At 50.4% G+C, this 27,291-nt stretch overlaps 1 protein-coding gene across 5 annotated transcripts in view; it reads left to right on the forward strand.

Moving 5' to 3' along the window:
- The first annotated feature begins 300 nt into the window (after window positions 1-300).
- Window positions 301-27,291, forward strand: part of RHCG (Rh family C glycoprotein) — a 37,922-nt gene continuing 10,931 nt past the window's right edge. Inside the window, exons 1-2 of one of the 5 annotated variants that reach the window (XM_073304146.2) lie at window positions 301-379; window positions 26,095-26,281. In XM_073304146.2, the coding sequence (XP_073160247.2) occupies window positions 26,115-26,281 (167 nt within the window). In that variant the 5' untranslated portion in view covers window positions 301-379; window positions 26,095-26,114. Of the gene's footprint in view, window positions 380-17,606; window positions 17,924-24,170; window positions 25,192-26,094; window positions 26,282-27,291 lie in introns of those variants that run through there. The other 4 variants (XM_073304145.2, XM_073304144.2, XM_073304147.2 and 1 more) reach the window with 4 other exon arrangements.

Below are 27,291 nucleotides of genomic sequence, written 5' to 3' on the forward strand. Positions count from 1 at the left end.
CCCGGCTGCCCCGATCCCGCTTCTCCAATTGGGCCGAATCCCCTCAAGCCCTGCCCTCTCGCGATGTTTGTGTGACACCCCCCCCCCGTCCCTCCCTCACAGGCTTCTGATTGGCTCCTGCCGAACAGGCTCTGGGCGGAAGTACCCGGGCGGCGCAGTCTCCTCAGGAGTCCCTATTCCACTCCCAGTTGATAGGTCCGACGGAAGGGATTCTGGCTGCGATTGGCGGTCATCCGTGACGTACAGGGTCAGCCTGTGGGAGAGAACCACTGATTGGCTGGTGCCCTGAGTTTAAAATTTAAAGGCTGGGATGAGAGGCAGCGCGAGGATGGTGAATAGAGGAACGGAGGTGATGACGTCATCGCTGGGCAATGATGAGGTAATTGCTAGGGTCTTCTATGCCCTCTCTAGGGCGTCACTGCTGCCTGGCCGGGCGACCACGTGGTGTCTGCCCTCCCCCTTCACACCCTAGCTGCCATCGCAGCAAGGATGCTGCCACCCGCTCATTGGTCTCTGAAACGCTGGTTTCATTGTGATGTCACTATGGTGGTATCCATCACTGGAGCGTCAGAGGCTTCCTGGCTCTCCCGTGAATCAGCCCCTTGGGTCAGGGCTCCTGCTGCCCAGCCCCCTGGGGAACGCTGACAGCGCCCCCCCGTGACCCCACATTCAGGACTGCCAATTGTTTAACTCCACAAACACCCTTGCCCCACTCCTTCTCTGAGGCCCCGCTCCCCCTCATTTTCACTGGGCTGGTGATGGCTGGGCAGAGGGTCCCTTTTTGACCGGGTGTTTGGTTGAAAATTGGACACCTGGCAACCCTAGGTTGGGGTGCGGGAGGGGTTGTGGGCTCTAAGAGGGAGTTTGGGTGCGAGAGGGGTTGTGGGCTCTGGGAGGGAGTTTGGGTGGAGGCTCTGGGCTGGGCCAAGGGGTTGGGGGGGTGGGCTCTGGGCTGGGGTTGGGGTATGGGAGAGGGTGTGGGCTCTGGGAGGGAGTTTGGGTACAGGAGGGGGTCAGGGGTGCGGGCTCTGGGAGGGAATTTGGCTGTGGGGTTCTGAGCTGGGGTAAGGGGTTGGGATGTGGGAGAGGGTGAGGGGTGCAGGCTATGGGAGGGAGCTTGGGCGCAGGAGCAGGTGAGGGGTGCAGGCTCTGGCTGAGCAGCACTTACCTTGGGCAGCTCCCTGTTGGTCGTGCAGCAGGGCTAAGGCAGGCTCCCGGAAGCGGCTGGCACCGCCCTGCGGCACCTAAGGGGTGTGGCCAGTGGGCTCTGCAGTGCCCCTGCCTGCAGGAACCGCCTCCGCAGCTCACATTGGTTGCTGTTCTCAGCCAATAGGAGCTGCGGAGTCAGTGCTCAGGGCTGGGGCAGCATGCGGAGACCCTCTGCCCCCCAGGGGCCACAGAGATATGCCAGTTGCTTCTGGGAGCAGGTGTGGAGTCAGGAAGCCTGCCTTAGCCCAGCTGCACTGCCGGACTTTTAGTGCCTAAAATCTCCTGTTTTGGCTTCAGTAGCCTCCGGGAGATAGAGCCTGATTCCGGGAGACTCCCGATGAAGCCAGGAAGGTTGGCAACCCTAGTCACATTTGAGGATGAGTCCCCTGAACTGGTTGAAGGGTTGCCAACCCTCCAGGATTGTCATGGAGTCACCAGGAATTAAAGATGAATCTTTATTTAAATATTATGTCATGATGAATCCCCAAGCAATACATCCAGCCAAAATTGGTAACCCTGGAAGTGTTGCCAACCTTCATGATTTTTATCTCAAATCTTGCAATATTTGGTGGAGAAAAGCTTGAAAATGTGACCCCTAAAAGCTCAGACTCCAGGAGGCAAATTAAAAGAATCCTGCATTTAATATTTTTGAAATCTTGTGTTTTTTAAAATTATTTTATGATTTTGAGGCCTGACTCCTGACTTTTGGACACTTGGGATCAGCAGTGATGCAGTTCATGTGAAGTGGGTTAGGGTTTCAAAGACTAACACTCCGGCGTCATGGCGGAGGTCTTTCAATTTTTTTAAAAATCAAAAGCAAACAAAACATAACAGCCAGAAACAATAACCACAGACTAGTACAATGAGATGAAAAATGGAGATAACCTGAACTCCCAATGAGGGTGTGGGGGGGCGAGGATTATACTGCCTCTTAGTGGACATCTGTCAGTAGCCACCAATTCTTATTTTCCATGGCTTTGTGATCTCATGGTCATTTGTTCTCAGAACAGTTCCTTCAGCAGGGCTCTGTTTGGCTGCTGAGGTGGATCCATCACCTGCAATGTGTGTTTGCTGTGCCATATGTTATTCCTGGTCAGTGGCTGGGGTGGATGTATGTTACTTCTGTCAGCAGGATTCTGGATTTCCTCAACAGAGCACTAGCTTTCTCCTTGGTTTTGTTTAGATGCTTCTGTTCTATAGGCATGGCTCTCAGGGTAACTATGATGAATGACTTTGGTTTGGATGGTGTAGCTCTTACTTTGGCAGAAGATTGCCAGCAGCTTTCTGTTTAGAATCTAACATTCTCCCCTAGCAGGGATGGAGGCTTGGCATTCATGTCATGATGTTTCTGCTACTCTAGTTTCTTGGCATATAGCTTTTTTGTAACTACTTCAGGGTTAATTGTCCTTGGCTCAGGAAGCTTCTTAGATGTTGGCCTTTTTTTTTTTTGCTTTGTTCTTCTGCCCATGACTGTCTGAACGATCAAGCATTTTGAGGTGTGCTGAGCTATTCTAGCAATGCTAAGTGTGTATTCCTTGAATCTGCTGGGCTGTTTGAATCAAGTTCTTTGGTATTTGTACTGACTTTTCTACTAATCCAGTCCTGACCTGCAGAACCCTCTGCTAATCCAGTTCCAGGCCCTCCACTTTTCTCCCCCTGTACTTCCTCTAGACCTGTAGAACCACCTGCTGGTCCAGGCATGTTCCCTCACTCTCCCATGGTTCTTATGGTCTCAGTAGCAGAATTTATTTTAGCCCTACAGTTTGCTGCTAAGATTTGGGGATCATAACAGCCTATACAGGCATGAGAACCCAAGAGCCACAGTCCCCTCTCCCAGTTGCTAGATATTTGACTTTCTAGAGAGAGGCACCAGCAAATTCTGGATTGCTCTGTATTGTCTGTGATTTTACTGCTTTTCTCACTACGCGGTTTTCTTCCCACTCTTGCACCCCTATCGCTGCTTTGTCGTTTTCTCTCCTTATAGGCCCTTTGCCTTTCACCTTACATGGCTACTTTAAACATACACATGTTCCCCACTAGAGGTCACTACACACCCAAAAATCAGACCTTGGGTCTTGTGCATAGAGGTGACTTTTTCCATCACTCCAGTCCTCACAGTTTCATGTGGAGGCCTGGCTCCTGTGTTGTTAATGAACAAGGCTGGGAAATAATCTACTACTCCATCTCCACTGACACATGTTGAGGAGGGAAAGGGGCTGGGAATAAAGAAGCCCTGCTCAACTACTCTAAAGATCCTGCCAAGGGGGCGGAATTGGGTCTAGTGGGGGGTAACCTGTTGGGGTTAGCATGGTGGGGAGAGCAGCCACTTCCTAGAGCTCACCCTCAGATATCTGATGGATGGCCAGGTCTCCTGGAATAGTATCTGACAGTGCTGACCCCAGGCAGCTCTAAGGAAATGGGACCTGAATGGGGGTGCTGAGTCCAAGTGCATGGGATGCTGGTAGGGAGGGGGAATCGAGCTGGAGGGGACAATGTACAGTGGGAAGTGGAGTCAGGGGAGGGAGCGTGGACTGCAGTGGAGGAAGGAGGAACAGAGCTTGAGGAGGCATCATATTAGCTGAACAGAGCCAGGGTAAATGGGATAATTAGTGAGGAGGCTGAATGCAGCCAGAAGAAACAGTATACTGGAGAAATTGGGGGGGGGGGGCCTCCAGGGGAGGGGTACAAATGAATGGACTCACGGAGGGAAGGAGCTGGAAGGGCTGAGATATGGGGGTGGGAGGAATGAGGCCAGGAATGGAATGTAAAGGATGGGAAATGAGGGTGAAGGGGAACCAGAGAGGGTAGAATAGTCCAGTGTAATATCTACACACTGTGGCCTGATCACAGCTGCCCTCCCACTTCCTCCACTGTAGTCCACCCACCCTCCCCTGACTCCACTCCCCACTGTATGCTGCGCCATCTAGCTCCATTGCTCCTCCCCCCGGCATCCCACGTGAGACCCTGCCTGCCTCGGTCTGGAGAGTAAGATTTAGGTTCAGTCCAGGTACTGATGGTTCTTCTCAGTGGAGAAACACAGAGGGGCTGGGAGGTGTATCGGGGAGGAGGTGCAGACTGGAGCCACCTGCATGTCTATGCCATGCTTCTCTCCAGAGCTTGCACACCCCAGTTTAAACCGGTGTCCTCAGCAACCAGTTGTATTTATAGAGCAACAGAGATAAGTGTGCAGTAAACTGCTCAATCAGTTTTATTATTGTCTATGGAAGCAGGTGCTTTTAATGGCCCAGAACCAGGAGCTGGTCCAGTCAGGGGCTAAGAAGAAACTACCAGCCAGAAGTAACTCAGGGACACCCGATCTCAATTAGCCTTCTGCATGTAGCAAAGTGGCTCTCTAGAGAAGCTCATCCCTCCTGTGATATGACATCTGCTATTAGACCATGGAATATATCAGATATTACATAGCATGGAACTGGGTATTCGTGGCTTTCTGAGTTCAGCCAGAGAGGAGTGATCTGATCCATGCGATCAGGTCCGAATGGCTGCTGTCTGATTTGCACTGGCAGAAATGACTGTACAAGGTGCAGGGCAATGGAGAGCCAGGCCCACTGTCTGTATTTGGGGCAAAACACTTCACCTTTCTGTACCTCAGTGTCCTGCTCTGAAAAATGAGGCGGTAATAATGAGGGGTGAGATGATTCCCGAATTTGGATCTTGTTCAGTGTGCTGATACATTGATTCACAATCCCCCTTCCATCGAACGGTCCGATAATAAAGTAACGTGGCAGAACGAATGGATGCCTCCGAATGCCTCCTCACCCCCGCACCAGACCCTTGAACAGCCTTGTCATTGGAGGGTATTGGCTGTCGGGCCCTTCACCCCACCCATATTCAGTCATTTTGATGGGCTGGAGGCCGAAGGAGGTCCCCCCAGCCCCATGATATCTTTTTGGTGGAATGGGTCTGCCCAGTAGGCTGCCCACGACTGACTGTCCACCATGGAGTGGTGTCCTGGGGATGAACCAGGCTTGCAGCTGGAAGCTAGTTGGATGCAGCTGAGCACTTTAAAAGAAGGGGGTGTTGCACTCAGGAATGTGACCCATTGCTAGCTGCAGAGAGGCCACTAACAGGTACAGCTGAAACGCTTTGTCCATGGCTAAAGTTGCAGCTGAACTGTGTTTATCACCAGAGCAACTGTGCCACCTGTTGGCATCTGTTGTCAGCAATGGCTTCTTTTCCTAGGGAAGACAGGGGCAGGGGGGTGGGCTGGCCAGAAGCCAGGCCAGTGAGCCCTGGGGAACCTAGGAGCTGTCCTGTTTGATTTGTACTTCTGGGGGGAGGATTGAGTGTCTTGTGTTTTCTGCTGCATGGGTGTCAGTTTGGGCGAAAGCAGAATCTCTGAAATAAACCAAGTCCGGTGAGGGTGACTTGTATTCAAACCTGAGCTTTCAGTGAATCTTCCCAGGCTCTCAGCTGAGCCAAGATTGAGTGTCATTGGCTGGCCATGGTATAGCCCCTTCTACTCTTAGCAGCTGTGGGCTCCATCACCCCTCCTTCCACTGTTTAGTCTTCAGTGGGATGTTGTGTTTGGCCTCTCAAAGGCCAGCACTTACTTTCTCTTAATAAAGCCTCACCCCCACAGCGGGTAGCAGAATCCCTCTCTGTACCAACTGCCACTCGCCCATGGGAACACCAGATGGTTCCTGTCTAGCAAAGGTGCCCTGTTTGCATTTAGCAGGCTTCCCTCCAGGCCGATCCTGTCCCAGCAGCTCAAGAAGGGCACTTAGCGAGGTGTGACCAAGACCTGCCTTATCAGGGATTGCTTGAGGACAAAAAACAAGCTGAGCCCAGCATAGTTTCTCATGGATGTCTCCTTGAAAGATGCTGTTTGCAAACTTCCTGGATTGATTGCCAGAGTCCACAGCTGCTAATATGGCCTCCAGAGCAAGGGCTGCTCCAGCAGAGTTGTCCCGCTGGAGTGCGTCACTGAAGCCTCTTTACTCCTCTCATGTTGATCGCTTTAACATCTCCTGCCTAGCTTCCCTCACTGACATTGCCCCTCCTTCGGTCTGCACAAAGCATAGCCATCATGATCATCTCCCTTGGCCACTCACCTGACCACATCCCTCCCTCTTTGAATCCCCCTTCTCCAAGTTCAAGCTGTTTGTCCTCACCTGGCCCTCCCAGCTTAACTGTGCGTGAATTTTACAGCCTGAGCCAACTTCCAAAGAAACCAGTTGAAAGACTCCCATTGACTTCACAAGGAGATGGAGCTGGCCCTTGGCGAGGCACCTGCTCTGCCAGTGATGCCAGATTGGACTGCCTGCTCGTCTGCTTCTCCCACAACTTTGTCTATGCCTCTTTCATGCTGCCCCCTATGAGACGCTCACCCTTTCCATGCTAGTCTGTAAGGATGCTGCCCTTTCCTCTTTACAGGTGCTCCTCAAGATCCATGTGCAGTGCTTAATTTGTGCCAGGGCTGAGCCCTGCCACCTCTAGGCGTGGCACTTCATAGCCCCCCGGCACCTGCTGCATCAGTTATGAATGTAAAAAAATTGCTTGAGCCCCGGCACCTCTTTCATTACAATTAAGCACTGACCTTGGGTTATGCAGAACTGACAGGAAATGAGCCACCTTTGAAGGCAGGGCAAAGATCAAATCATCGCTTACTGAGCAATTGAATAACATCCTTGGGGTCACCTCCTACTTCTTCTCCCACCACTCCATGCTCTCATCACCCCTCCCCACATCCTCCTGATAGCATCAGGTCATCAAATTCATGTGTAGGGATCATTCCTTTGATCCATAGTAGGATGCACCTTGTGACACTTTTGGTAGTAAATAATAATCATAGGTGGCTCCTGACACCAGATGAGTGCATGAGGGGATACTAACTCCTGCTCACAGAGAGCATTCAGCATTCACCCCTGCTGTACTGGACTGACTGGAGCTGTGCCCACCTATATCATGGCCACATTTGGTCCCATGTCTTGATGCCCAAAGGCCAGTTCTAGTGGGTGCTGCTGGGTTTTCTCCTGTGCTCATTCAGGCTTTGGAGTGTGGGGTCAGGATGAACAAGAGGGTCTTGGATGCTTTCAAAGGCAGGAAATAAGTAATCAACCCCATCCCTTGTGAGTGTGACTGAGCTCCAGGAAGAGAACTGGGGCACTGGGCGAGTGCAGGGGTTAACTAAACTGCCTTGGCACTACGATTCCAGAGATTGCCCTCTCCTGACCGGGTGAAGATTGTGTTACTACATCCCTGGTTCACTGACACCCTGTTCACACCCTGGCCCCCAGAGCCAGGCAGATGCAACAATCAGGTTCTGGGAAGGGGAATTCCCACAAGGGGTCATTCAGCACTATCTTCCTGTGAAGGGATTTGAGCGGCCTCCACTCACGTCTTACTAAAACACACTGGGCCAAATTAATCCCTGGTGTAAATCCAATGATGTCTCTGGAGTTATGCCTAGGAAGGATTTGCTCCACTGCTCATGCCGACCCTATCTTCTTCCTCATCTGCCCTTGTGTTCTTGCTCAGAGAAGATTCAGATCTTGGCTGCATTTACCTCATTCTCCTCATTCCAGCAGATCCCAGGGAGCTATCAGAAGTTAATTAAAGTAGAAATGAGAACTAAACAGGGCAAGGGCTGCACAGGCAGGAATGCCACCAGCACCCTGAGCCAGGGCTGCCCCTGGCTCACTCAAGGGCCGGGGATGCCTCTAGCTGATTCAGGGCCAGGGCTGCCTGAACAGGGATGCCCCTGACTGCCTTGGGGACAGGACTGCCAGGGCAGGGATGTGCTTTGGGGACATGGATGTGGCTGCTTAGGCAGAGATGCCCCGGCTTCCCCTGGGACCAAGGCTGCAGCTGCCTGGGCAGGGATCCCCCAGGTGCATCAGGCATCTGCTTGGACATTGTGTTTCCAGTTCTCACGTTCCAAAGTGCTTTGCAAGGCCCCAGCCTGGTCTCCATTGTTGGCTGGTGCAGGAAGTTCCAGTCACTTGCATGAGCAGCAAATTCACTCCAAACATGGTAAACAAAAGACAGGCCTTGTTCTCCGGAGCCTGCAGCCCTGCAGGGCCGTGCCCTCCCGGCTCACTGACACCTGTCTGCAAGGTGCATCAGGACGTGGCTCGCCACATCCCCTCCGAACACGAGCAGCCTGCTGCCACATTGACCCCAGAAGGTACGCTCTGTCAGTGCAGCACCCTCCTGCAATTCACTGCAAGGGGATGAGCTGAGACAGCTTACTGCCAACCAAAGAGCCTCTTTTCTCCCCTGCCTCCTTGGGGATTCTACCCACTGAATCAGGCAAACAGGGAGGGGTTCTGTCTTCTTTTTAAAATACTTAATGCTCATAAAAGCAAGGCACTGAGAGATCCAGCTGTGGCCAGGCATGGTGCAGACACCCCCCTACTCAGCTCTGCCAGTGAACCTCGGGCCTGACCTGCAGCACCCTCTGCCATTCCTGTCCTGTTTCTCCTGAGCAGAAATGACCAATATTTCCAAACTGTGTGGTAGGGCCGTGCCATGGACCAATGTCTGCCAGAGTCACCCAGCTGATTTCCCCATTAGATCTATGGCAAATTCTTACTTGAGGAGTCCTTCAGCTGGCCATTGGGAAGTTTAGACTTGAAATTAGACAAAGGTTTCTAACCATCAGAGGACTGAACTTTTGGAATAGCCTTCCAAGGGAATCAGTGAGGGCAAAAGACCTATCTGGCTTCAAGATTAAACTCGGTAAGTTTTATGGAGGAAATGGTATGATGGGATAACATGATTTTGGTAATTATTTGATCTTTAAATATTCAGGGTAAATAGGCCCAATGGCCTGTGATGGGATGTTAGATGGGGTGGGATCTGAGTTACTACAGAAAATTCTTTCCTGGGTATCTGGCTGGTGAATCTTGCCCATATGCTCAGGGGTTAGCTGATCGCCATATGTGGGGTCAGGAAGGAATTTTCCTCCAGGGCAGATTGGAAGAGGCCCTGGAGGTTTTTTGCCTTCCTCTGTAACATGGGGCACGGGTCACTTGCTGGAGGATTCTCTGCTCCTTGAAGTCTTTAAACCACGATTTGAGGACTTCAATAGCTCGGACATAGATGAGAGGTTTTTCGCAGGAGTGGGTGGGTGAGATTCTGTGTCCTGCGTTGTGCAGGAGGTCGGACTAGATGATCATAATGGTCCCTTCTGACCTTAGTATCTATGAACTGTCTGAGCCCTTCCCTCCTGCCCTGGAATCATAAATAAATACCAGATTTTTCCCCTCAAGGGATTACTGTCCTCCCAGGGGTCAGCAAACTGCCTCGTGGTGGATTGATTTATCCCTAGGCGGTCACAGAGGAATGTGTGCTAAGACCTCTAGGGCAATGGCTCAGCCCTGAGCAGAGAGCATGGTGATATTCTGCAGCAGGAACCCACACCTTTTAGCACCTTATTACCACCTCAGTAACCTCCCCAACCCTAGCTGCTATGCTGCCATAAAAAGCCTAATACAGTATTGTGACACTGGCAGACCAGGAGCCAGCTCATGCCAAGGTCCCCATGCCTCAAGAGAACCCTGACAAATACACAGCTGGAGTCAGTCTGGCTCACCTGGGTGTTAATATTGTAAAAATAGGAATTAGAATTATAAGAATGTGTGTAGTGTTTAGACTTTATTGAATGCTTGTGAGTTGCTGCCTGCGTTAATCTCACTTATAGCATCTGTATCCCATATTGTAAGGTAATATTTGAGTGTTTGCATTGTAAGTCTTTGTGACTATGTAAATCACCAGACAGGGGAGAGACATTAACTAGTGTGAACTGCTGATCTCCAACAGAAGGTGTTACATCCTGCCCAACAGGAAAGGTCAAGACCCCAGATGGAGTAGTGTGGAATGTTAAAGAGAACAAAAGACTTCATTGTTTACTCTCCCCAAACCATGAAGAGCAGTCTTGCAAGTGATTTCCTCCCATCTTGCGGCTCCAAGCAGAGCTGGGGAAGGGAATAAAAACTCCTAGCAAGGAGGAACGGTATCTTTATGCTGCTTGCACTCTGAGGGGCCAGGATTACTAGGCATATGCAAAAGATCCCTAGTGCTTAGCCTGGGTTAGCCAAAGGACATATAGAGCTTGCTTATCATAGAAGCTTCTATTACTTTTCAAAACTTAAGATTGGAATTCATTTGTGTGTATATATGTTTAACTGCTTTAACCTTGTAATTAACTCTCATATTTCCTTTTCCTAGTTGTTAAATCTTTAGCTAGTTTATTATAGGATTTGCTAGAAGCGTTGTCTTTGGTGTAAGTGACTGGTCCTTTGAGACTGGGAGTAACCTGAATATTGCTGTGATTTTTGGTGTAAGGGGCCATTTATCACAAAGCCAGGTTTACCTGGGTGATGAGACTGATCAGAGTATCCAAGGGGACTGTCTGTGAGCCTCTATTTAGGCTGTTATAGAACCTGAGGACTTTACACTTGATAAGTGGTTGGTGAAATCTAAGAATAGAACTCACAACCAATTTGGGATTTGGTACTCATGCTCTTGAGTCACTGCAGAGAGCTTTACACATGTGTAGAGCGGTGGGAGGGTCCCATGACAAGTGTCCCCTTCAGAGATGGAGCTGTCCCAACAGATGTGGCCAGCTAGGTCTGGGAGAGGTGGGAGGCTGCTGTCAGGGAAGAAGATATTTAGGAACTCCCATGCTGCTGGCCGACAGCAGCTGATAATAACGGTGAACTCCTAGCCAGTGACAGAATGACTACCTGGAGAGGGGGACTCTGATCAGGCCCATGGATTCCAAGAGGCTGTCTGGTCAACCCCCACTCCTCAGTACCCCCTCCCAGGTGTGGCACTGCACAACCTCTCCTCTTTGGGACAGTTCAAGCTCTGTGGCACTTAACAATGCTGCTCCTGTTTCAGCCGCTCCAGCAGCACTGTTCCCAGGGCTAGAAGCCTGAAAGTGGCTGCTAAAGGAACAGTCTCCCCATAGGGGCTTTTCAGGTGAGAGTGGGAGCATGTGTGCAGAGGAGTCATTGGAGCATGCAGGCTCTGACTGGACTCTGGTGGCAAAGCACTGATCTGCAGGCTGATAAGGTGGGAATGCTGAGCAGTGCAGCAAGGTGAGACTATCAGGCCAGTGGAAAAGACATTACCTTGTGCCCCATGCTCCCATAATGGGAGCTCCATGCTTAAACAGCTGGTGAGGAAGGGGGAGGCAGGGTGGAAAGAGGGGGTCAGTAAATGAAGCTGTTATGATCCATGCGTTCCAGAATAGTAGTATTTGTAGGGTCTAGGGAGGGAGCTAGTGCCTTTGTCTCTCTGGCCTTTCGCACGGATCTAAGGATCTTTGTAGGGGTAGAGAGCATCTCAGGGTCGTTTTCCGAGGATGCTGTTATTCAATCAGGCTCTGAACTGAAAACCTCTGTAAAGTGTCTGGCCAAAGATGTTTGGTTTGAAGCCCTGGAGATGAGCTGAGATGACCTAGTGCGTCATGCCTTCCACTTCAGGGTCGCTGGGTTCAAATGTGGATTGGGGCACATTTGAAATGAGTGTGTTGGGTTTCAGTGCAGGAGGTGGGATGGCAGCATGGGGAACCCAGGACTAGAATAATGGGGTATTTGAGGTCAGGACAGAGGAGCAGCAGCCCAGCTGTGGTGGTGGGGGGAACCCAGGACTGAAATGTCAAGAAGTTCTGTAGGACAAGGTTGATCCCTGATAAATCCAACCATAATTGCCCAAATGGCTTCCTTCAGCCTAGCTCCCATCACACACAGCACTACAGACTAGCACACAGACTCAGGACCGATGCATATAATGGCACAGGCCCCTGTGACACACACTCATCAGTGTGAAAAGCAGTTGCCACTTCTAATTACGCAAGTCCAGCCCTGCAAAATGAAGCAGAAATGGAAAGGGCAGTGAATGGAATGAACTGTTTCCCCCCCTGAAACCCAGTTCCCCTTGGGCCTTTACATGGAGATGATCTGCCATGCCAGCCCTGTTAAATGCTTTCCTTCCAGCTGCCCTGTAATTAGCTGAAGTTTTATGGTACACTCTTGGGGGCAGGGACTGCCTTTTTGTTCTGTGTTTGTACAGCGCCTAGCACAACAGATTCCTGGTCCGTGACTGGGCCCTACTGCAGTACACATAATAAATGCTCTCCATAAAAGCTCCACTCAACCCCCTGCCCAGAAGAATAAGTGGGGCACTGGGGCTTTCTGGGCAGCAGCCAGGCCCTAAAGAAGCTCTGCAGAGCCTGTTCACTCCCCACCGGGAGCCTCCCAACCCTGCCCTGTTCCCAGCACCCTGATGGGACTGAGGAGGTGGATTAGGACATGTGGACTGTGAGGAAAATTTCACTTCACTTTCTTCTGTTACTTATAGTTTCTTATACTTACTTAATTCTTACTTATAGTGGGGACAAGGAGAGGCACCCATGGGCCCTAAGCCAAACCCATGAAGCTTAGGTGCAATCACACTGATTTCCCTTTCCCTACACACATGTGAAGCTCTTTCTTCCAAGTTCTTATAGTAACTGCAATGGGCAAAATTTGCCCTTGGGGTAAACCAGTGGATGTAGCTAGACTTGTGCCAGGGAAGAATTGGGCTCAGAATCCATAGTTAGCCAATGACCGACACTTCTGGTCCAGCTGGTGTGAGGTTGACACTGGAGGTTATGGAAGTGAGATGGTGCCAGCGTGTGCCTTACAGCACCTAGGGTGGTATCACAGAGGAATGTCCCAGTCTCACTTCCAGGGCAGGAGAGGGCTGGCAGGGGTCAGGGAAGCCTAGCACTGGGTGCCAGTGGCCCCCCCCCCCCACTCAGACTGGCACCTTTGGGCACCGAAGGAGCCCAGTTCTCTGCAAAAATGCCTCGCCACTTGCGTCCCATGTAAAGCAGGGCCCTGCCACTTGGTGCTTACTCCATAGTATGCCAATGCTGGTGGCTGGCAAACAGTTGATGACTATGGCCGTCGTTCTATGCCCAGGATAATGATGATTCTATAGCACTGCCTGTATCGGCTAATCTTCCCAGCGACTCTCTGCAGAGCCGAGCCAATAGCATCATTACCAGAGGCAGTGGCATGGTCCCCAGGATGCAGGCCTTTCCCCAGTGAGCTAGAGATCCAGCTTTGCAGAATCGATATACAAAAGCAATTCTGGCCTACCCTGCTAGAGGGCAGTCACGCACGCACGCCATGCCTCCCAGCAGCATAGCCAGCTGTGACAGGACTCCTTGTGTTACAAAATTCTCCCTTGAACCCTGCACGCTCATTTATCAGAGACCTTCTAGAAGTCACTTTGGCAGCAGAAGAAAACGTCTGGACTGGGCTGCAGGGCAAAGGGCTGGTTTCCCAACATCTCTGACAGGGGGCGTAACAATCCTACAGACCAGTGCTCGTTCCCTTAGCTAATGCAGGGAGCAGGTGCCTGCCAGGACTGGCTGCGGGGGACATCAAGAAGGGATCTGAACTCTGACTGGATCATGGCCCAGGTCATGCCCTGCACTGGAGCTGCAGGTATGCATGTCACTCAGGTGTGCAAATGCAACCAGAGTCACATGGAGGTATTAGGGGTAGGACTCTGAACAGCCTTCCAGGGAGTGCCAGGTCCTCAGGGCAACTAAGCTTGTCCTCCAAAAATCCTCCTTCGGGGAAGGTGCTTGGCCTTTGGTGGGAATCTGCAAGGACAAACGCAGTCTCTACATGCATGTTGTGATCTGGGCGCTGGAGTAAGCCAAGACAGATGCTGCTAGCTGTAGCATTCCAAGAGGCTACTCCACCCCCAGGCTAACTAGACAGACTCCCTGGGACAGCAAGTGGCAGGTACACCTCAGTACCATAGCCAGGAGTCAGGGTGGTATAGTCAGATGAGGAACAGAGAACCATGTCAACTACAGTCCAGAACACAATGTGCTGGGTTATCTGCCTGGATGCCAGTGCCTCTCATTCACAGGTCCTACCTGATGCAGGATGGCCCCTACCACAGGTGGGATATGCACAGCCCTGGAGGAAGGAGCTGTGATCAGATATACAAGCTTGCTTTGCTCTTTCTCCCTTATGAGAAATACTCCAACAGAGTGTATGGTAACCATCTGGAACACTGCAGTGAGCTGTTGTGTTAGGAGAGCTTTTGCAATAATGGTATCATGTGTTAATGGCCTCACAATGCATGCAGGACCTATCTTAAGGGATTGTTTAGGATGGATGGTGCTATCAAGCCCTCAGGACAGAGCCATACTTTCTCAGGCTAGATTGGCAGTCTAGAAGCAGGCAATAAGGTTAATAGCTGTCCTTTATTTTGAAGATTTGGAGCCAAATGCAACAGTGATGAAAAGAGCTGGCATAAATTAAGCATCTTGTATGAGCGAATCAGGGTGTCAGGTGCTAGGACCCCGCACAGAGATGAAGAGCCTCTTTGCTGACTCACTTGGAAGCCAGATCAGCTGTGTCTAATTAGCTCAACCTTAGGAGTTTAAAGGGTTCCTTTAGCCAGACAAGCTGGATGAGGTAATATCATTTATTGGATCAGTGTCTGTTGGTGAGAGAGATAAGCTTTTGTGGTACACAGAGTTCTTGTTCAGGTCTGGGAAACTTTAAATGTCAAAGCTCAATACAAGGTGGAACAGTCCCTCAAAATATGAGTTAACTACTTATGCCAAACAATCCCTTCAAGGTGAAGGGGCCTGTTAACAGCACTCCAATCATAAGGTGGAAAGGAAGGGGGAAGCAGCTTGGAGGAGTTCTTAGTGGGTTTTAGATTGTTGTAATAAACCTTAAATCCAGTGTCTCTATTCAGTCCATGATATTTAGTGTCTAGAAAAGTTATCAATTTAAGGTCCGAGGCTCAACTTTTGAAAGTGTTGTGCAGGATGAGGACTGATAGTTCAGACATAGAGTGATCACTTTTTGAAAAGTGTTCACCCACAACTGATGTGATGTTTTTGTCTTTTGTCATTTTCCTGTGTGAGTTCATTAGAGAGCGTAGTGAGCCACCAGCGAGCAGGATGTTAGGGGGCTTATTCCTTCACCCACTCACTTCCCTGGTCCTTCTCGCATGAACAGAGAGCAACAATACCCAAAGTCCAAAGGTGCAAACAACTTTGATGTTTATTGGGGTGAACTTCCAGCAAGCATGATTCCAGTTTCCTTCCTTAGTGTCGCCCTTCCCAGCTCTGACACCACAGAGCTTTACCTGTGTCCCTGTTCCCATTTCCCCCCTTAGCAAAACATTATTCCAATTTCCCCACCCCTGTTCCCATTTTCCCCCACCCACACACTTACTGATTGACTGCAGACTATATAGTAAAACTTGAGTTCTGCTTAGCTATACCTTAACCAATCATTTTCCTGAAATTTAACTAACCAATCCTAACATATTGTAACATGATTATGTAACCAATTATATCCCACCACCTTAATTAGTTTACACCCAGCAAAATTAATTATACAGCAGACAGAAACAATCACAGAAGCAGAGACCATGCAAACAAACAATAGCAAAGTGGGAACTATAATGACAAAACAATACAGAAGTGAGGATTTCACATCCCAGCTATTGATAAGTGAGTTCTTGCCAGACAGGATTCTATCAAACTAAGTTTTCTTTTACATTTTCTAGGCACTTCCCTTTCTCTGGAGGCGATAGGCATTATCAGGACAGGATTATATTCCTAACAGCCCAATAGCACCTTATTTCAATGTGACTAGTTTGGAATGTGAGGAGGTGACCGGTCGCTTCCCAGCTTATGGCTGTCTCTGCTGCTTAGCCAAAGGCCTTAGCCTAAGCACAGGGCCTCAGACTGTCACAGTAAGAGAAGGCCCTTACACCAGCAGACAGTGATTTTGATTCTTTTTTATACCTCTATAACTAGCTAAGTGATAAGAATACACCTAAATTCTTAGAGTATAGGCCTTTACAGACAGGTCTGAATATCTATATCCTAACACAGGGGTTCTCATGGGGGTGTCTGTGGCAGGGGAGTGAGGAGGCGAGCGGTGGCGGGGTGGGGGACTGAGGAGGGACGCTGCCTGGCCACGGAATAAGGAGGCATGTGGCAAGCCAGCAGCAGGGTAAGGAGGCAGGTGTGGGGGTCTGGCTGCAAGTGGGGGAGTGAGGAGGTGAGCAGGAGTTCCCGTGGCGGCAGGGGGGTGTCTGTGGCAGGGGAGTGAGGAGGCAAGCAGTGGGTGAGAGGAAGCAAGCAGCAGGTGGGAGACTGAGGAGGGATGCAAGAGGTGGGTGGGGGGTGAGGAGGTGAGCAGCAGTCGCATGGACAGCAGGTGGAGACCCCTTTGGGAAGGCTAGCCACTGACTCCCCCAGCAGCTGGAGCCCTGGCCCCCCTGTGGTTGGCTGAAGCCCCGAGTGACACACACCCCGGACCAGAGGAGCCCCTGACTGGCTGAAGCCCGGAGCACACCCACCCCACAGCCAGCCTGAGCCCCGCCACCTACCTGGAGGAGCCCCAGGGCCAGCTGCAGCCACAGCCATGCCTCCCCTCCTCTCCCAGACCCAAGCCACCCAGATATGTTTTTCATTACTATTGGGACTTCTATTATGTCAAAGCTTTTTAAAATTTACTTCAGAATTGTTGTGCAACCACTTTTACCAAAAAAGCAAAAGAAACAATAATAAAAAAAGACAAGAACATGCAAAGCACCTTATTTGTGTTTCTAATCTGTTAGGTCCAGTAAAGAATAGGGATAACTGTGCATTATTTTTATTATTGAGTCTGGGAAAAAAAAAAACCCAAACCTTACATAAATCAATTACAATGATTTGGATATATATATATATGTGCATATTACTTTGTTAATTTACGAAAAATAAATACTTTTAGGAAAAAGCATCAGTGCAGCCACAAGCAAGAGTTGGTGGCTGCACTCTGAGGTCAGCAAAAAATTTGTTGAGAACCCCTGGCCTAGTGGTTAGAGTAGGGAGGGATTCAGGACTCCTGGGTTCTATTTCAGATTCCAGGAGGGAAGAGTGATCGAGTGGTTAGAGCAAGGGATATGAGGCTCAGGACTCCCTGGCTGTATTCCTGACCCTTGGAGGGGAGCATATCTAGTGGCTACTGTGTGGAGCTGGGGTTCAGGACTCCTTGGTTCTATTCCTGCCTCTTGAAGGACATTGGGGTCTAGTGGCTAGAGTAAGGGAGTGGGGGGGATCAAGAGTCCTGGGTTCTGTTCCCTGCTCTGCAGCCAATTCACTATGTGACGGTTGCCCCTTTTTGTGCCTTGGTTTCCCCATCTGTAAAGTTGGGATAAGTATAATCCTCCTAGGTAGGTTTGAGCTCCTCAGAGAAGGTGCTGGAAATGTGCCTCCATGCTCCCAACCCCCCTTCTTGTGGCTGGAAGCAGAGAGAGTTAAAATCTATTAAACTTGCCATGAACTGAAATATGAGCCTGCCCCAGGCAGTTGTGAGGACTGACAGCTCCCAGCACCATGCCCCACGTCGCCAGACTTGTATAAATGGACTGAGCCTCCCCAGGCGTCAGGACTGGGGCTGGTGCTGTCTAGGTGCATGGACCCCCTCCACCCCAGCGGGTTCTCTGGGATCTGAGCGGGTGAGCTGGTCTGGGATGGTGAAGAACACATACATGCGCTGGCGGCTGCCGCTCATCTGCCTCCTCTGGGAGATCGCTATGATCATCCTCTTTGGGGTCTTTGTGCGTTTTGACCCCGAAGCCGATGCGCATTGGAAGGAGGAGTGGCACCAGAAGAACCTCACCAGTGACATAGAGAACGATTTCTACTTCAGGTATCCATGTGAGTACAGCTGGCAAACACCAGCCCCTGCACTGGTAAATGCCAGACCCCCCCACAGGCCAGCCAGGAGGAAGGCGAATGAGACAAATGTCACTGAAGTTCTGGGGCTTGTGAAAGTCCAAGACAAGCAGCCCCAGGATTGTGAAGGCAGGTGGTGCGGGAACTTCCCCCGGAAGCTCTGCTCATGCACCTCCATCCCAGCCTGCAGTACCCCTGGTTATTGCTGCCCTGAGCCCTCCCATTGCCCCTGCCCCCCCAGCTCTGCCCAATCTTGCTCTACATCTCCCTGTTCTATCCCAGTATTAGGTTCCCCAGAACAGCCCTCCCAGAGCACCTCACTCCTGACCTGCAGCTCCCCCCACCCTCATCCCAGTCCTGGGCTGCCCACCCAGCTCTGCCAGTGCACCTCAGTCCTGACCTGCAGCTACCCCACACCTGCTGCCCCAGCCCTATCTCCTTCCAGCTGTGCAGATGTATTTCATCCCTCTCCTGCAGCAAAGACTGAACTTCTTGTGAAACTATGTCAGACTGGCTGGTTTAGGGATTTCGATACTTGCCTGCTAGAGACCAGGTGGGACTGAGCTCATTTCACAGTCCCATTTGTCTGTATTACCTGCAGACATGGGGGGTGGATGGGGGAAAGCAACTGAAGGGCTAAAGGAATGTTGTATCTACTGCTGGGATCCTTGAGTCTAAGCCTAGGGCCCCCCTGCTTAACAGGCTGTAGGACAGGGATCGGCAACCTTTGGCCCACGGCCTGCCAGGGTAAACCCCCTAGTTGTTTACCTGCCCCATCCACAGGTTTGGCCAATTGCGGCTCCCACTGGCCGCAATTTGCTGTCCCAGGCCAATGGGGGCTGCGGGAAGCAGCGGCCAGCACATCCCTTGGCCTGCGCCGCTTCCCGCAGCCCCCATTGGCCTGGAGTGGCAAACCACGGCCAGTGGGAGCCGTGATTGGCCGAATGTGTGGACACAGCAGGTGAACAAACCGGCGGGCCGCGTGCCAAAGGTTGCCGATCCCTGCTGTAGGACATCAGAATGCTCTCTGCTTGTCCAGTGAAACACACTAAGGAGAAGAGGAGGAAACTGTGTATGAGTCCATAGCAGTTGGGATGTGGTATGTGGGACGCAGGGTTAATATTCTCTAGCCTGTCCCTGCTGTTCCAGCTCTGAGGACGCATATAGGCCGAGATGCACACCCCTAGAGGTGTCTGCATTCACCTGCTGCTTTATGTATATAGTTTGAGAAGTACCTGGGGGTCCTTTGGGAGGAAAGGTGCTGGTGGCTGTTACCTTGCCAAGCAGCACACATGCTTGTGGCTTCTCTCCTCCCCCCCAGCACATCTAGCCCAGGAGAAAGCACATGGCTGCTTTCAGTCCTTGCTTCATACAGTCCTGCCACCAGATTTAAAGGATGGCTGTGGTGATTCCCTGCCTCTGGTGAGTCACCCCTTCTGGCCTCAGCCCCATCATTCCTGTCAGAGAGGACTTATCACATCTTCCTAAGGGGCACCCCTTTTGCCCAGAAACTGGGCTGGTTACACCAAAGGTGCATAGCCTCCCACAAACTCTTCCGGCCCTGTGACTGAAGCACTTTGCCATGCCAGTGCCATGTTTCCTATGCTCTGTAGGACCAGGGGATAAACTTTCCTCCATCCTGCAGGCTTCTGTGTGCTGCCACCTCCCATGGGCTGTGCTGGATAAAGCATTTCTGCTCATATGGAGGAATGAATCGCTCAATTCTCCAGCCCTTTCCTCAGCCCAGGACATGACCCTGCTCCACAGAGCTGAGTGGGGATGGGTGTGACAGCAGCTCGCTGACCAGCAGGCCAGATCCAGAGCATCCTCCCTGGAGGAGATGAGGGTGCAAAGATACAACACCTGGTCTCCCCTCCCCATCCCTGACTCCATTTTCCTCTAGCTGTCACTCACCTCTAGCTGCCATGAGAGCCCCTCGCCCAGGAGCAGCCCTGACCTCCTCATTTGCGGTGGAGGGAGGAAGGCTGTTTTTCCCAGAGCTCAGTGCCGTGGACAGCTGGCTCAAGGGAGAGGCTGGCATCCTGGGCAAGGAGCAGCAAACACCTGTGTGGCTCAGTGCTCACCAAGCTGGGTAGCATGAGGAAGTGCTGTGCCACCCAGAGTAAATAAACAGGTGCTGAATGAAGGGCTGATGTACTTAATGCTGGCTGCTTCGCCCTGAGCTCAGCTGAGGGCAGGGGGACACGTTCTGGGAGATGACTGACGGGGCCACAATAATGACTCATGGGTGTAACATAGAAGTTTGATCTGCCTGCAGTGTCTTCGAGGCATTCCCTTGCCTTGCACAGGGCAGGCAGAGACAACATCTGAGGGGCTCAGGACTTTGCTGTTAACACCCTTGCTTGGATTTCCTGAGCAAAATGCTTCACTTTGCTAAACCAGGAGCGAACAGTGAGTGGCCCAGTCCCGACAGCTCGTCGTGCTCCGAAGCAGCAGTGCTTTGCTCTTTGACAAAGCCTCACTCCCGCTACTTAAATGGCTGCAACCTAGCATATGCTGCAATAATGTATCCTCTTTTACAGCTAGCCAATAGGAACGAGCTCAATTTCACTCATGCACACCTAGGGTGGGACACCTTAGCCCCTGACTAGCCAGTTTAAAATACGGCGTGGTAGCACCGATGGGCAGGGTGGTTGTGGGTGGGAGGCTGACCAGCTTTGGGGGATGGAAAGCCAAAGAGTGAGGCGGGCAGCAGGGAGGGTGGCAGGAGCTGATGGGGGTGGAAATAGGAGCTGACACAGGGAGGATCTAAAACATTGTATAAAATGGCCAGATGGTGGGTGCTGTGTGCACAGAACCTCACGGCTTGGCGGAGATATCCTGGCACTTGCAGCAGGGGGCTGTCAGCTGGGATAGACACAGCTGCGTTAGGACTGCAATGGAAAAGGGTGCAGAGTAGGCAGGTGGTGAGGTCTTCCCTAGTCAAGGAGCATTTATCAGTGTCACGTTCACATCCAGCCCCGAGAGCTTTCGGCAAACTCTAAGCTGATACACCAGCACCAGGTGAGGACTCTGCCACTGTGTCCCCTAAGGAGCCCCGTACCTCAGGGCGTGTTTGGGGTGGTGCCTGGTACAAATGGATCTCCGTGGAAACCTTTGAGCAGATTCAGGTGTTAGTATTATTTTGAACTCCTGTAGGGGGTGGACATGGTGATACAAGTGGTGTCCTAGGGGCCTCCTTTCCTTAGATGAGAAGGTTTCAATTGTTCTGGGTTTAGCTGGCATCAGAAGATTAGTGGGGGCGGGTGAGATGCCTTCTCTCCCCAGCAATAGGTAACCAAAGCCAGTTTCCTGTGCTGTCCACCTGAGTATAGCACTGGGAGCAGTGCCAAATGCCGCCAGCCAGCCAGCAGTGCTTCTGGGGGCAGCACTCCCAGGAGTGGGACATGCAGTTCTTTCAGGGATAGGGGGAGGGACTGTGCTCCTGAACACAGAGTGTGACAGACACCAGCCTTTGGGTCACCTGAGGAGGGGAGAGCACACACCTCTCATAGCAAGGCAGCTGGGGGATGAGCCGTTTCTCTGGAACAAACCAGCTGTGGTGTATAGTGGGGGAAGGGAAGGAGGCAGGTATGTGGAGGGTGAACTGGGTGCATGAGGACAGGGGGAGGCAGTAGCATCTGCAACCAGAAAAAGCCGACTCCTGCAAGCTCTGATAGGAAATTCCAGCTGAGAGGACACAGTACAATACAGGGCCAGGACTCCAGGTCACCCATCCCTGTTTGGCACAAGATCAGCGAGACGTCAAAGGCAAATGAAAATTACTTCGGTGTTTGAGCAAGTCACAGGGGAGAGGACAAGATCTTCCAAGACCTGCAGGCAACTCCGGGTATTTCAGTGAAACAAAGGGAAAAGGACCCCTTGGTGGGAGTGTGCAATATAGTCATTACAGATGCAGTAAGTGTGACAAACTGCAGCTGACCTTGAGGATTTCAGATACAAATCCCTCAAAGAGGCTTGCAGGTCTCAACCCAAGGAAGTATCTCAAGCTGGCAGCTTCCTCATTAGGTTGTGTCCTTATCAACAAGTGCATGCAAGATTCATGTTAAGTTCATGAGTGCCACCGACCCAATGCCCATGGAGCAACGCCCATGCCACACCAAGCTGGGAGGCGTGCAGCTGTCTGCCAGGGCGGGAGTGACGATGGGGCTGAGACTCCAAACTAGTGTCGCCTTGTTTAATAAACTGGATGTGCCCTGGAGGCCAAAGGCTATGCCACTGATTAACCCCTTCTAGGTTTGTCTTGTCCCAAGCTAGGGCAAAGGGGACGCAAAATACCTGCCATTCTCAGATGGGGAGGTCTAGCTTCCTAGGGAAACTCACCTGGATTGCTGATCCCATCCTGGTGTCTGAGTCCTCCCTGGCTCACAGCAGCTTCCCTGTGCACTCGGGCCATTGTCTCATGTGCAAACAGGGATCATTCAGCTGGCTGACCCCTTTACAACTGGCCTGAGCCCCCGTGCAAGCCATCCGGTGGGAGTCACCTGGTGAGTGGCAGCTCAGAAGAATCTGCAAAGATAGACGATTGTTTCCAAGGCTGCATGAGGGACTGAGCCACAGATCTGTTTTGAACAGTGGTTCTCAACCAGGGGTCCAGGGCCCCCTGGGGGGCAGCGAGCAGATTTCAGGGGGGCCGCCACGCAGGGCCAGCATCAGACTCACTGGGGCTCAGGGCAGAAAGCCAAAGCTCTGCCGCATGGGGTTGAAGCTCGGGCCCTGAGCCCCGCCACCCGAGGCTGAAGCCGAAGCCTGAGCAATGTAGCTTTGCAGGGGCTCCTGTGGCATGAGGTTGCTACCCACTAACACCAGCCCTGGCCTTTTATATGCAGAAAGCCCATTATTGTGACAGTTGGGCTGTGGATGTTTTATAGCATGTTGGGGGGGGGGGGGGGGGCTCAGAAATAAAAAGGTTGAGAACCCCCGGTTTAGAACACTTCCATTACAAATACAGTGTGTTTATAGCTAAAACAAAGAAGTCTAGAGACTAGCCCAGTTGCCTCTAAGGATTGTCTTTCAGAACAGGGTTTACTTATGAAAGCCATGTGTCCAACCAGTGTTCATCCAAAGTTGGCCATGTCTACACTACAAGCCATGCTCGCTCACTCTCGTCATGCTAGTGCAAGTATATGTACCTGAGCTGGGAACTACACCCCTAGCTCATAGTGTCCGGGTAGCCACTGTGCCTATTTGTTAAAATCTCCCATGGTGGCATTAGCCCCAGTGTGGCTCTGTGGGTAGTGGCAATGAGGGCCACACTAGTGTAGATAGGGCAGTGGCATTTTTTTCTGTGTCACCTCTGCTTAGAGCAGGTCTAGGTGGTTGAAATGGTTTTCATTAGCGTTTTCATCCTTGGTACCACAGTGGAACTGACCTGATTTGTGCAGTGGTGGAAGGTGCTCACAAAATAGCAGCAGACAAAGAATGGACAGTGGGAAACTCTCTCTTCTAGCCCTAGAGATGGTTCCTCCTGGGTAGGGTTGAAAAATGTGGGCAGGGAGGAAGGTGTGTATAACTGATCTAGGGGTGCCCATTTCCAGGGCTGTCAATTCAATCATGTTCAGCAACAGCACTAAAATTCACTTGAATTTAAAATCAGCTGGTGAAATTCCCTGGAGAATGAATCATCTGTTCTGAATGCGGGGAGAAGGGATGAAAGATTCTTCAGTGTAGACAGTATTCCAGGGGCCATACTCTTCCTGCAGTAAACAGTGAAGGTTGCTAAATGACAACAAACTAAAACCCAAGTACTGAATTGTAATGTAATAAAAAGGTTAAGAGCATCATGACTCCTACTCTGCCCATGTGAGACGCAAACACGTTACTCTTCTCAAGGGCAAACAAAGTACAAAGCTTTCCTTAGATTGTAAACTCTTTGGGACGGGGGGGGTGGTCTTTTTGTTCTGAGTTTGTACAACTCCTAGCACAATAGGGTCCTGGCCAATGAGTAGGGCTCCTTCATGCTACCACAATACAGATAAATAATAATAAAATAATATAATTAATATCTCAACCCCACCACCTGAACTATGACTTTTGGGCCTTATTTTATGTATTATTTCTCATGATCTTGATTTTTGTCTAAATATTTTTGTTAAAGTGGAAAATGTCAGTTAATATTATTTAATTGGCAATACACATATTTATTGCTTCTTTCTTTTCTTTTTAGAATGGTGTTGGATATGTAGCCTAATAGGGGAAAATGTGTATCAGTGTATATTTGGTAAAATTTGTGTATATGCAAATTGGCCTCTGAGATCTATATGGTCTGGATCCTTGACTGGTATCAATCAGCAGAGGTTTGTTGGAGCAAGTGGAACTATGCTGACTTACACCAGCTGCAGATCTGGCCCTGTAGCTCGTCTGTATGGATTTTCCTAGGTTTTTCTGAAAGAACAAAAAAAAACCCAGAGTCTGGCACAGCGTGACCTGATCCCATCCACACCCATGTCCCCCCACACCTTGGTAGAGCTTGTGAAGTGCACAGTAACTGAAACCAGGACTCCTGCAGAGCCTTGCTTCATTCAAGGCCTGATCTGACTCCCATTGAAGTCAAAGGAAAGAATCCCATTGGCATCAGTGGAAGCTGGATCAGACTCTCGTTCCACTCAAGACGTGCGCTTTCACTAGATGGCAAACTAGCCACAAAAATGCAGCCGGCCTTCCCTCTGAACACTGGGAAAAGGGCTGGAAAATCCATTGTAAGTGTCAGTGCCTAGACCGGACTCCGCATGATTTAGCTGCACAGTGTTTTCCTTTCTCTGAGCCAGCCCATTCTCTAAGCCAAGCTGACAGTGCCCAAGCATTTAAACAACAAATATGCTATGCTGTTGTGCAATATTCTGCACACTCTGTAGTACAGACATTGACGTAGCTGAGCAATATGGAACGTTTACCCTTTCCATTCCACAGTGGCAGAGTGCAGCACATGCTGGTTTGCTTGTGGGATCCCCCTGGGAACTGGTGGAGGGAACCGGTCCTCGTCGTCCTCCTCTTGCTCAGGAGGCTTTTACACATGTGGTTTTTATGGTTTAATTTATAACTGTGCCCAAGTTTCACTTTAAATTGCTGTGGCTGAGCGTTATCGGAAAGAAACCAGCAGTGCTGACGTCCACTCCAGGTTTATCACATAAAGGATTCCTCTCTCGAGGCTCATTTTCCTACCAGAACGTATGGAGCGGTGTCCGAGCTGTCATGCCCTGAGTACCAGGCTTATTCAGTACAAGTGTCCGGTAAAGCGGCTGTGCACCTCCAGTCAGACGAAGGTTCACTTTCGATTAAGAAAACAATGAAACAAAGAATGAAAATCTCTGGGTGAAATCCTGACTCCATTGAAGTCAATGGGAGTTTTGCCATTGACTTCACTGCAGCCAGGATTTCACCCTCCATTGAAGTGAGCAGAGTGTGTGCCTCCTCTCTGTCCATCTGTTCTCTCTTGTCCTGTACTTAGATTGTAAGCCCCTAGGAGCAGGGACTGTCTTTTTGTTTGCTGTTTGTACAGTGCCTAGCACAATGGGGTGCTGGCCCATGACTGGGATTCATTTGTATGTGCTATGATAATACAAATAACGGCTGCTAACAATAATAGTTCCCAGAGCAGGAAGGAGCAGAGCAGTCAGTGACACTGGGTTCTGACCCAGCTCAGACAGGTTGTTGGGCAAAAAATTATCAAAACTTCTGTTTTTTTAAATGAAAAGGGGTTTGTAAGTAGAGCAAAAGTGTGCATGGAAAATGTTAATTCTGATTCAAAGTCTCTGGGATTTTTTTGTTAAAAAATGGAGATGTTTGTGCTTTACAGCTCAGGTTATTTTTATATAAGTGTTTTGTTTTCAAAACTGAATATTTTCACTGAAATGAAAATCAATGATGTTTACTGAAAGGGCTTTCCAAACACTGATGGTTTTTCCTCAAAGCCAAACTATTTTACCAAAAAGCATTTCCAAAAACTGAAGGTTTTTCATTTTTCAGTTTGTTTTAAAAATGTTTGTGCACAATTTAAAATGAATTTTTTTTCAAAATTTCTCCTGAAAAATCATTGGTATTTCTGACCTAGGGGTATTGTCAAGTTCCTAAACAGCAGGAGTCCCCGCCTCCCCTCCCCCCATGATAATGATGAATTCTCCTCCCTGACACAGCTTTCCAGGATGTCCACGTGATGATCTTCGTGGGTTTTGGCTTCCTGATGACATTCCTCCAGCGCTATGGCTTTGGAGCTGTTGGCTTCAACTTCCTCCTTGCCGCCTTTGGGATCCAGTGGGCTCTCCTGATGCAGGGCTGGTTCCATTCTTTCGAGAATGGAAAGATACTCATTGGAGTGGAAAAGTAAGAGGGTTTGGGACTGATGGAAGCCATCTCCTGCTGGACAGGGGAGATGCAGGGAGGGAGGGGACCAAGCAGCCTGGAGGTTCTGCCCCTGCTCTTTGTGGAGAAAGGGTGCTCCAGATCATATTACATCTTCTGCCCTGCCTGCTGTTAAAGACCCCATGGAGCCTGTTTCATAAGAAAAGGTCTTTGGTCCCAATTCCCCCTCCCCCCCTCAGCTGTGAGGGCGCTGTGTACCTGTGACTGGGTTCCACCCTCCACTCCAGGGGTGACTGGCTCTGGTGGATGGTGAGGAAGGAGCCAGGTAAGACCAGCCACATGAGACCAAATCTCACAGGCTCCAGGCCAAGCCCCAAGTGTCAGGGCCATTGTTTGTCCTCAGTCTTGGGACTTTCATTGCTCAGGTCCTTTTGGACAAACAGCCTCAGATCTGATGAAACTTCATTATGCCATTCTCCACATGCTAAGGACTAGGGTGTTACCTGCACAAAATTCTCTGTTACACACACTCTAGGACACCCACCTTTACCCTTCCATGGGCTCAAGGCATAACCCTGTTAATTTAGGCACTCCACCCTTTCCCAGTTCTTAGGGCTCCAGATATAAGGCACCCAACTTTACCCTAAATTTGTTGCCTGCACATTCTAGGACATCCCACCTCTACCTAGTTCCTAGGGCTCAAGGCATATAACCCAGTTGATTTAGGCACCCCCACCCTTTCCCAATTCCTAGGGCTCCAGGCAAAAGGCACCTAACTTTACCCCTCCGTGGGCTCTGGGCTCTACTCCTCCGTGGGCTCTGGGTAAACACCCATTCCCTGTGGACTGAGAACAAACACCCATTCCCTGTGGACTCAGGGCTTAATCTTTTGCGGGTTTACAGGGTCTTCCACCAGTGAAAGAGTCTTACACAGTAATATCCTACTTAACCTCTATTTATTAACAATCACCAAAACAGAATGCCCATGCTAAGCATACAATGTTCACCACTCCCAATAAGGCAGACAAACT

Source organism: Lepidochelys kempii, chromosome 10 (genome assembly GCF_965140285.1).
Source record: "Lepidochelys kempii isolate rLepKem1 chromosome 10, rLepKem1.hap1, whole genome shotgun sequence".
Taxonomy (NCBI): domain Eukaryota; kingdom Metazoa; phylum Chordata; order Testudines; family Cheloniidae; genus Lepidochelys; species Lepidochelys kempii.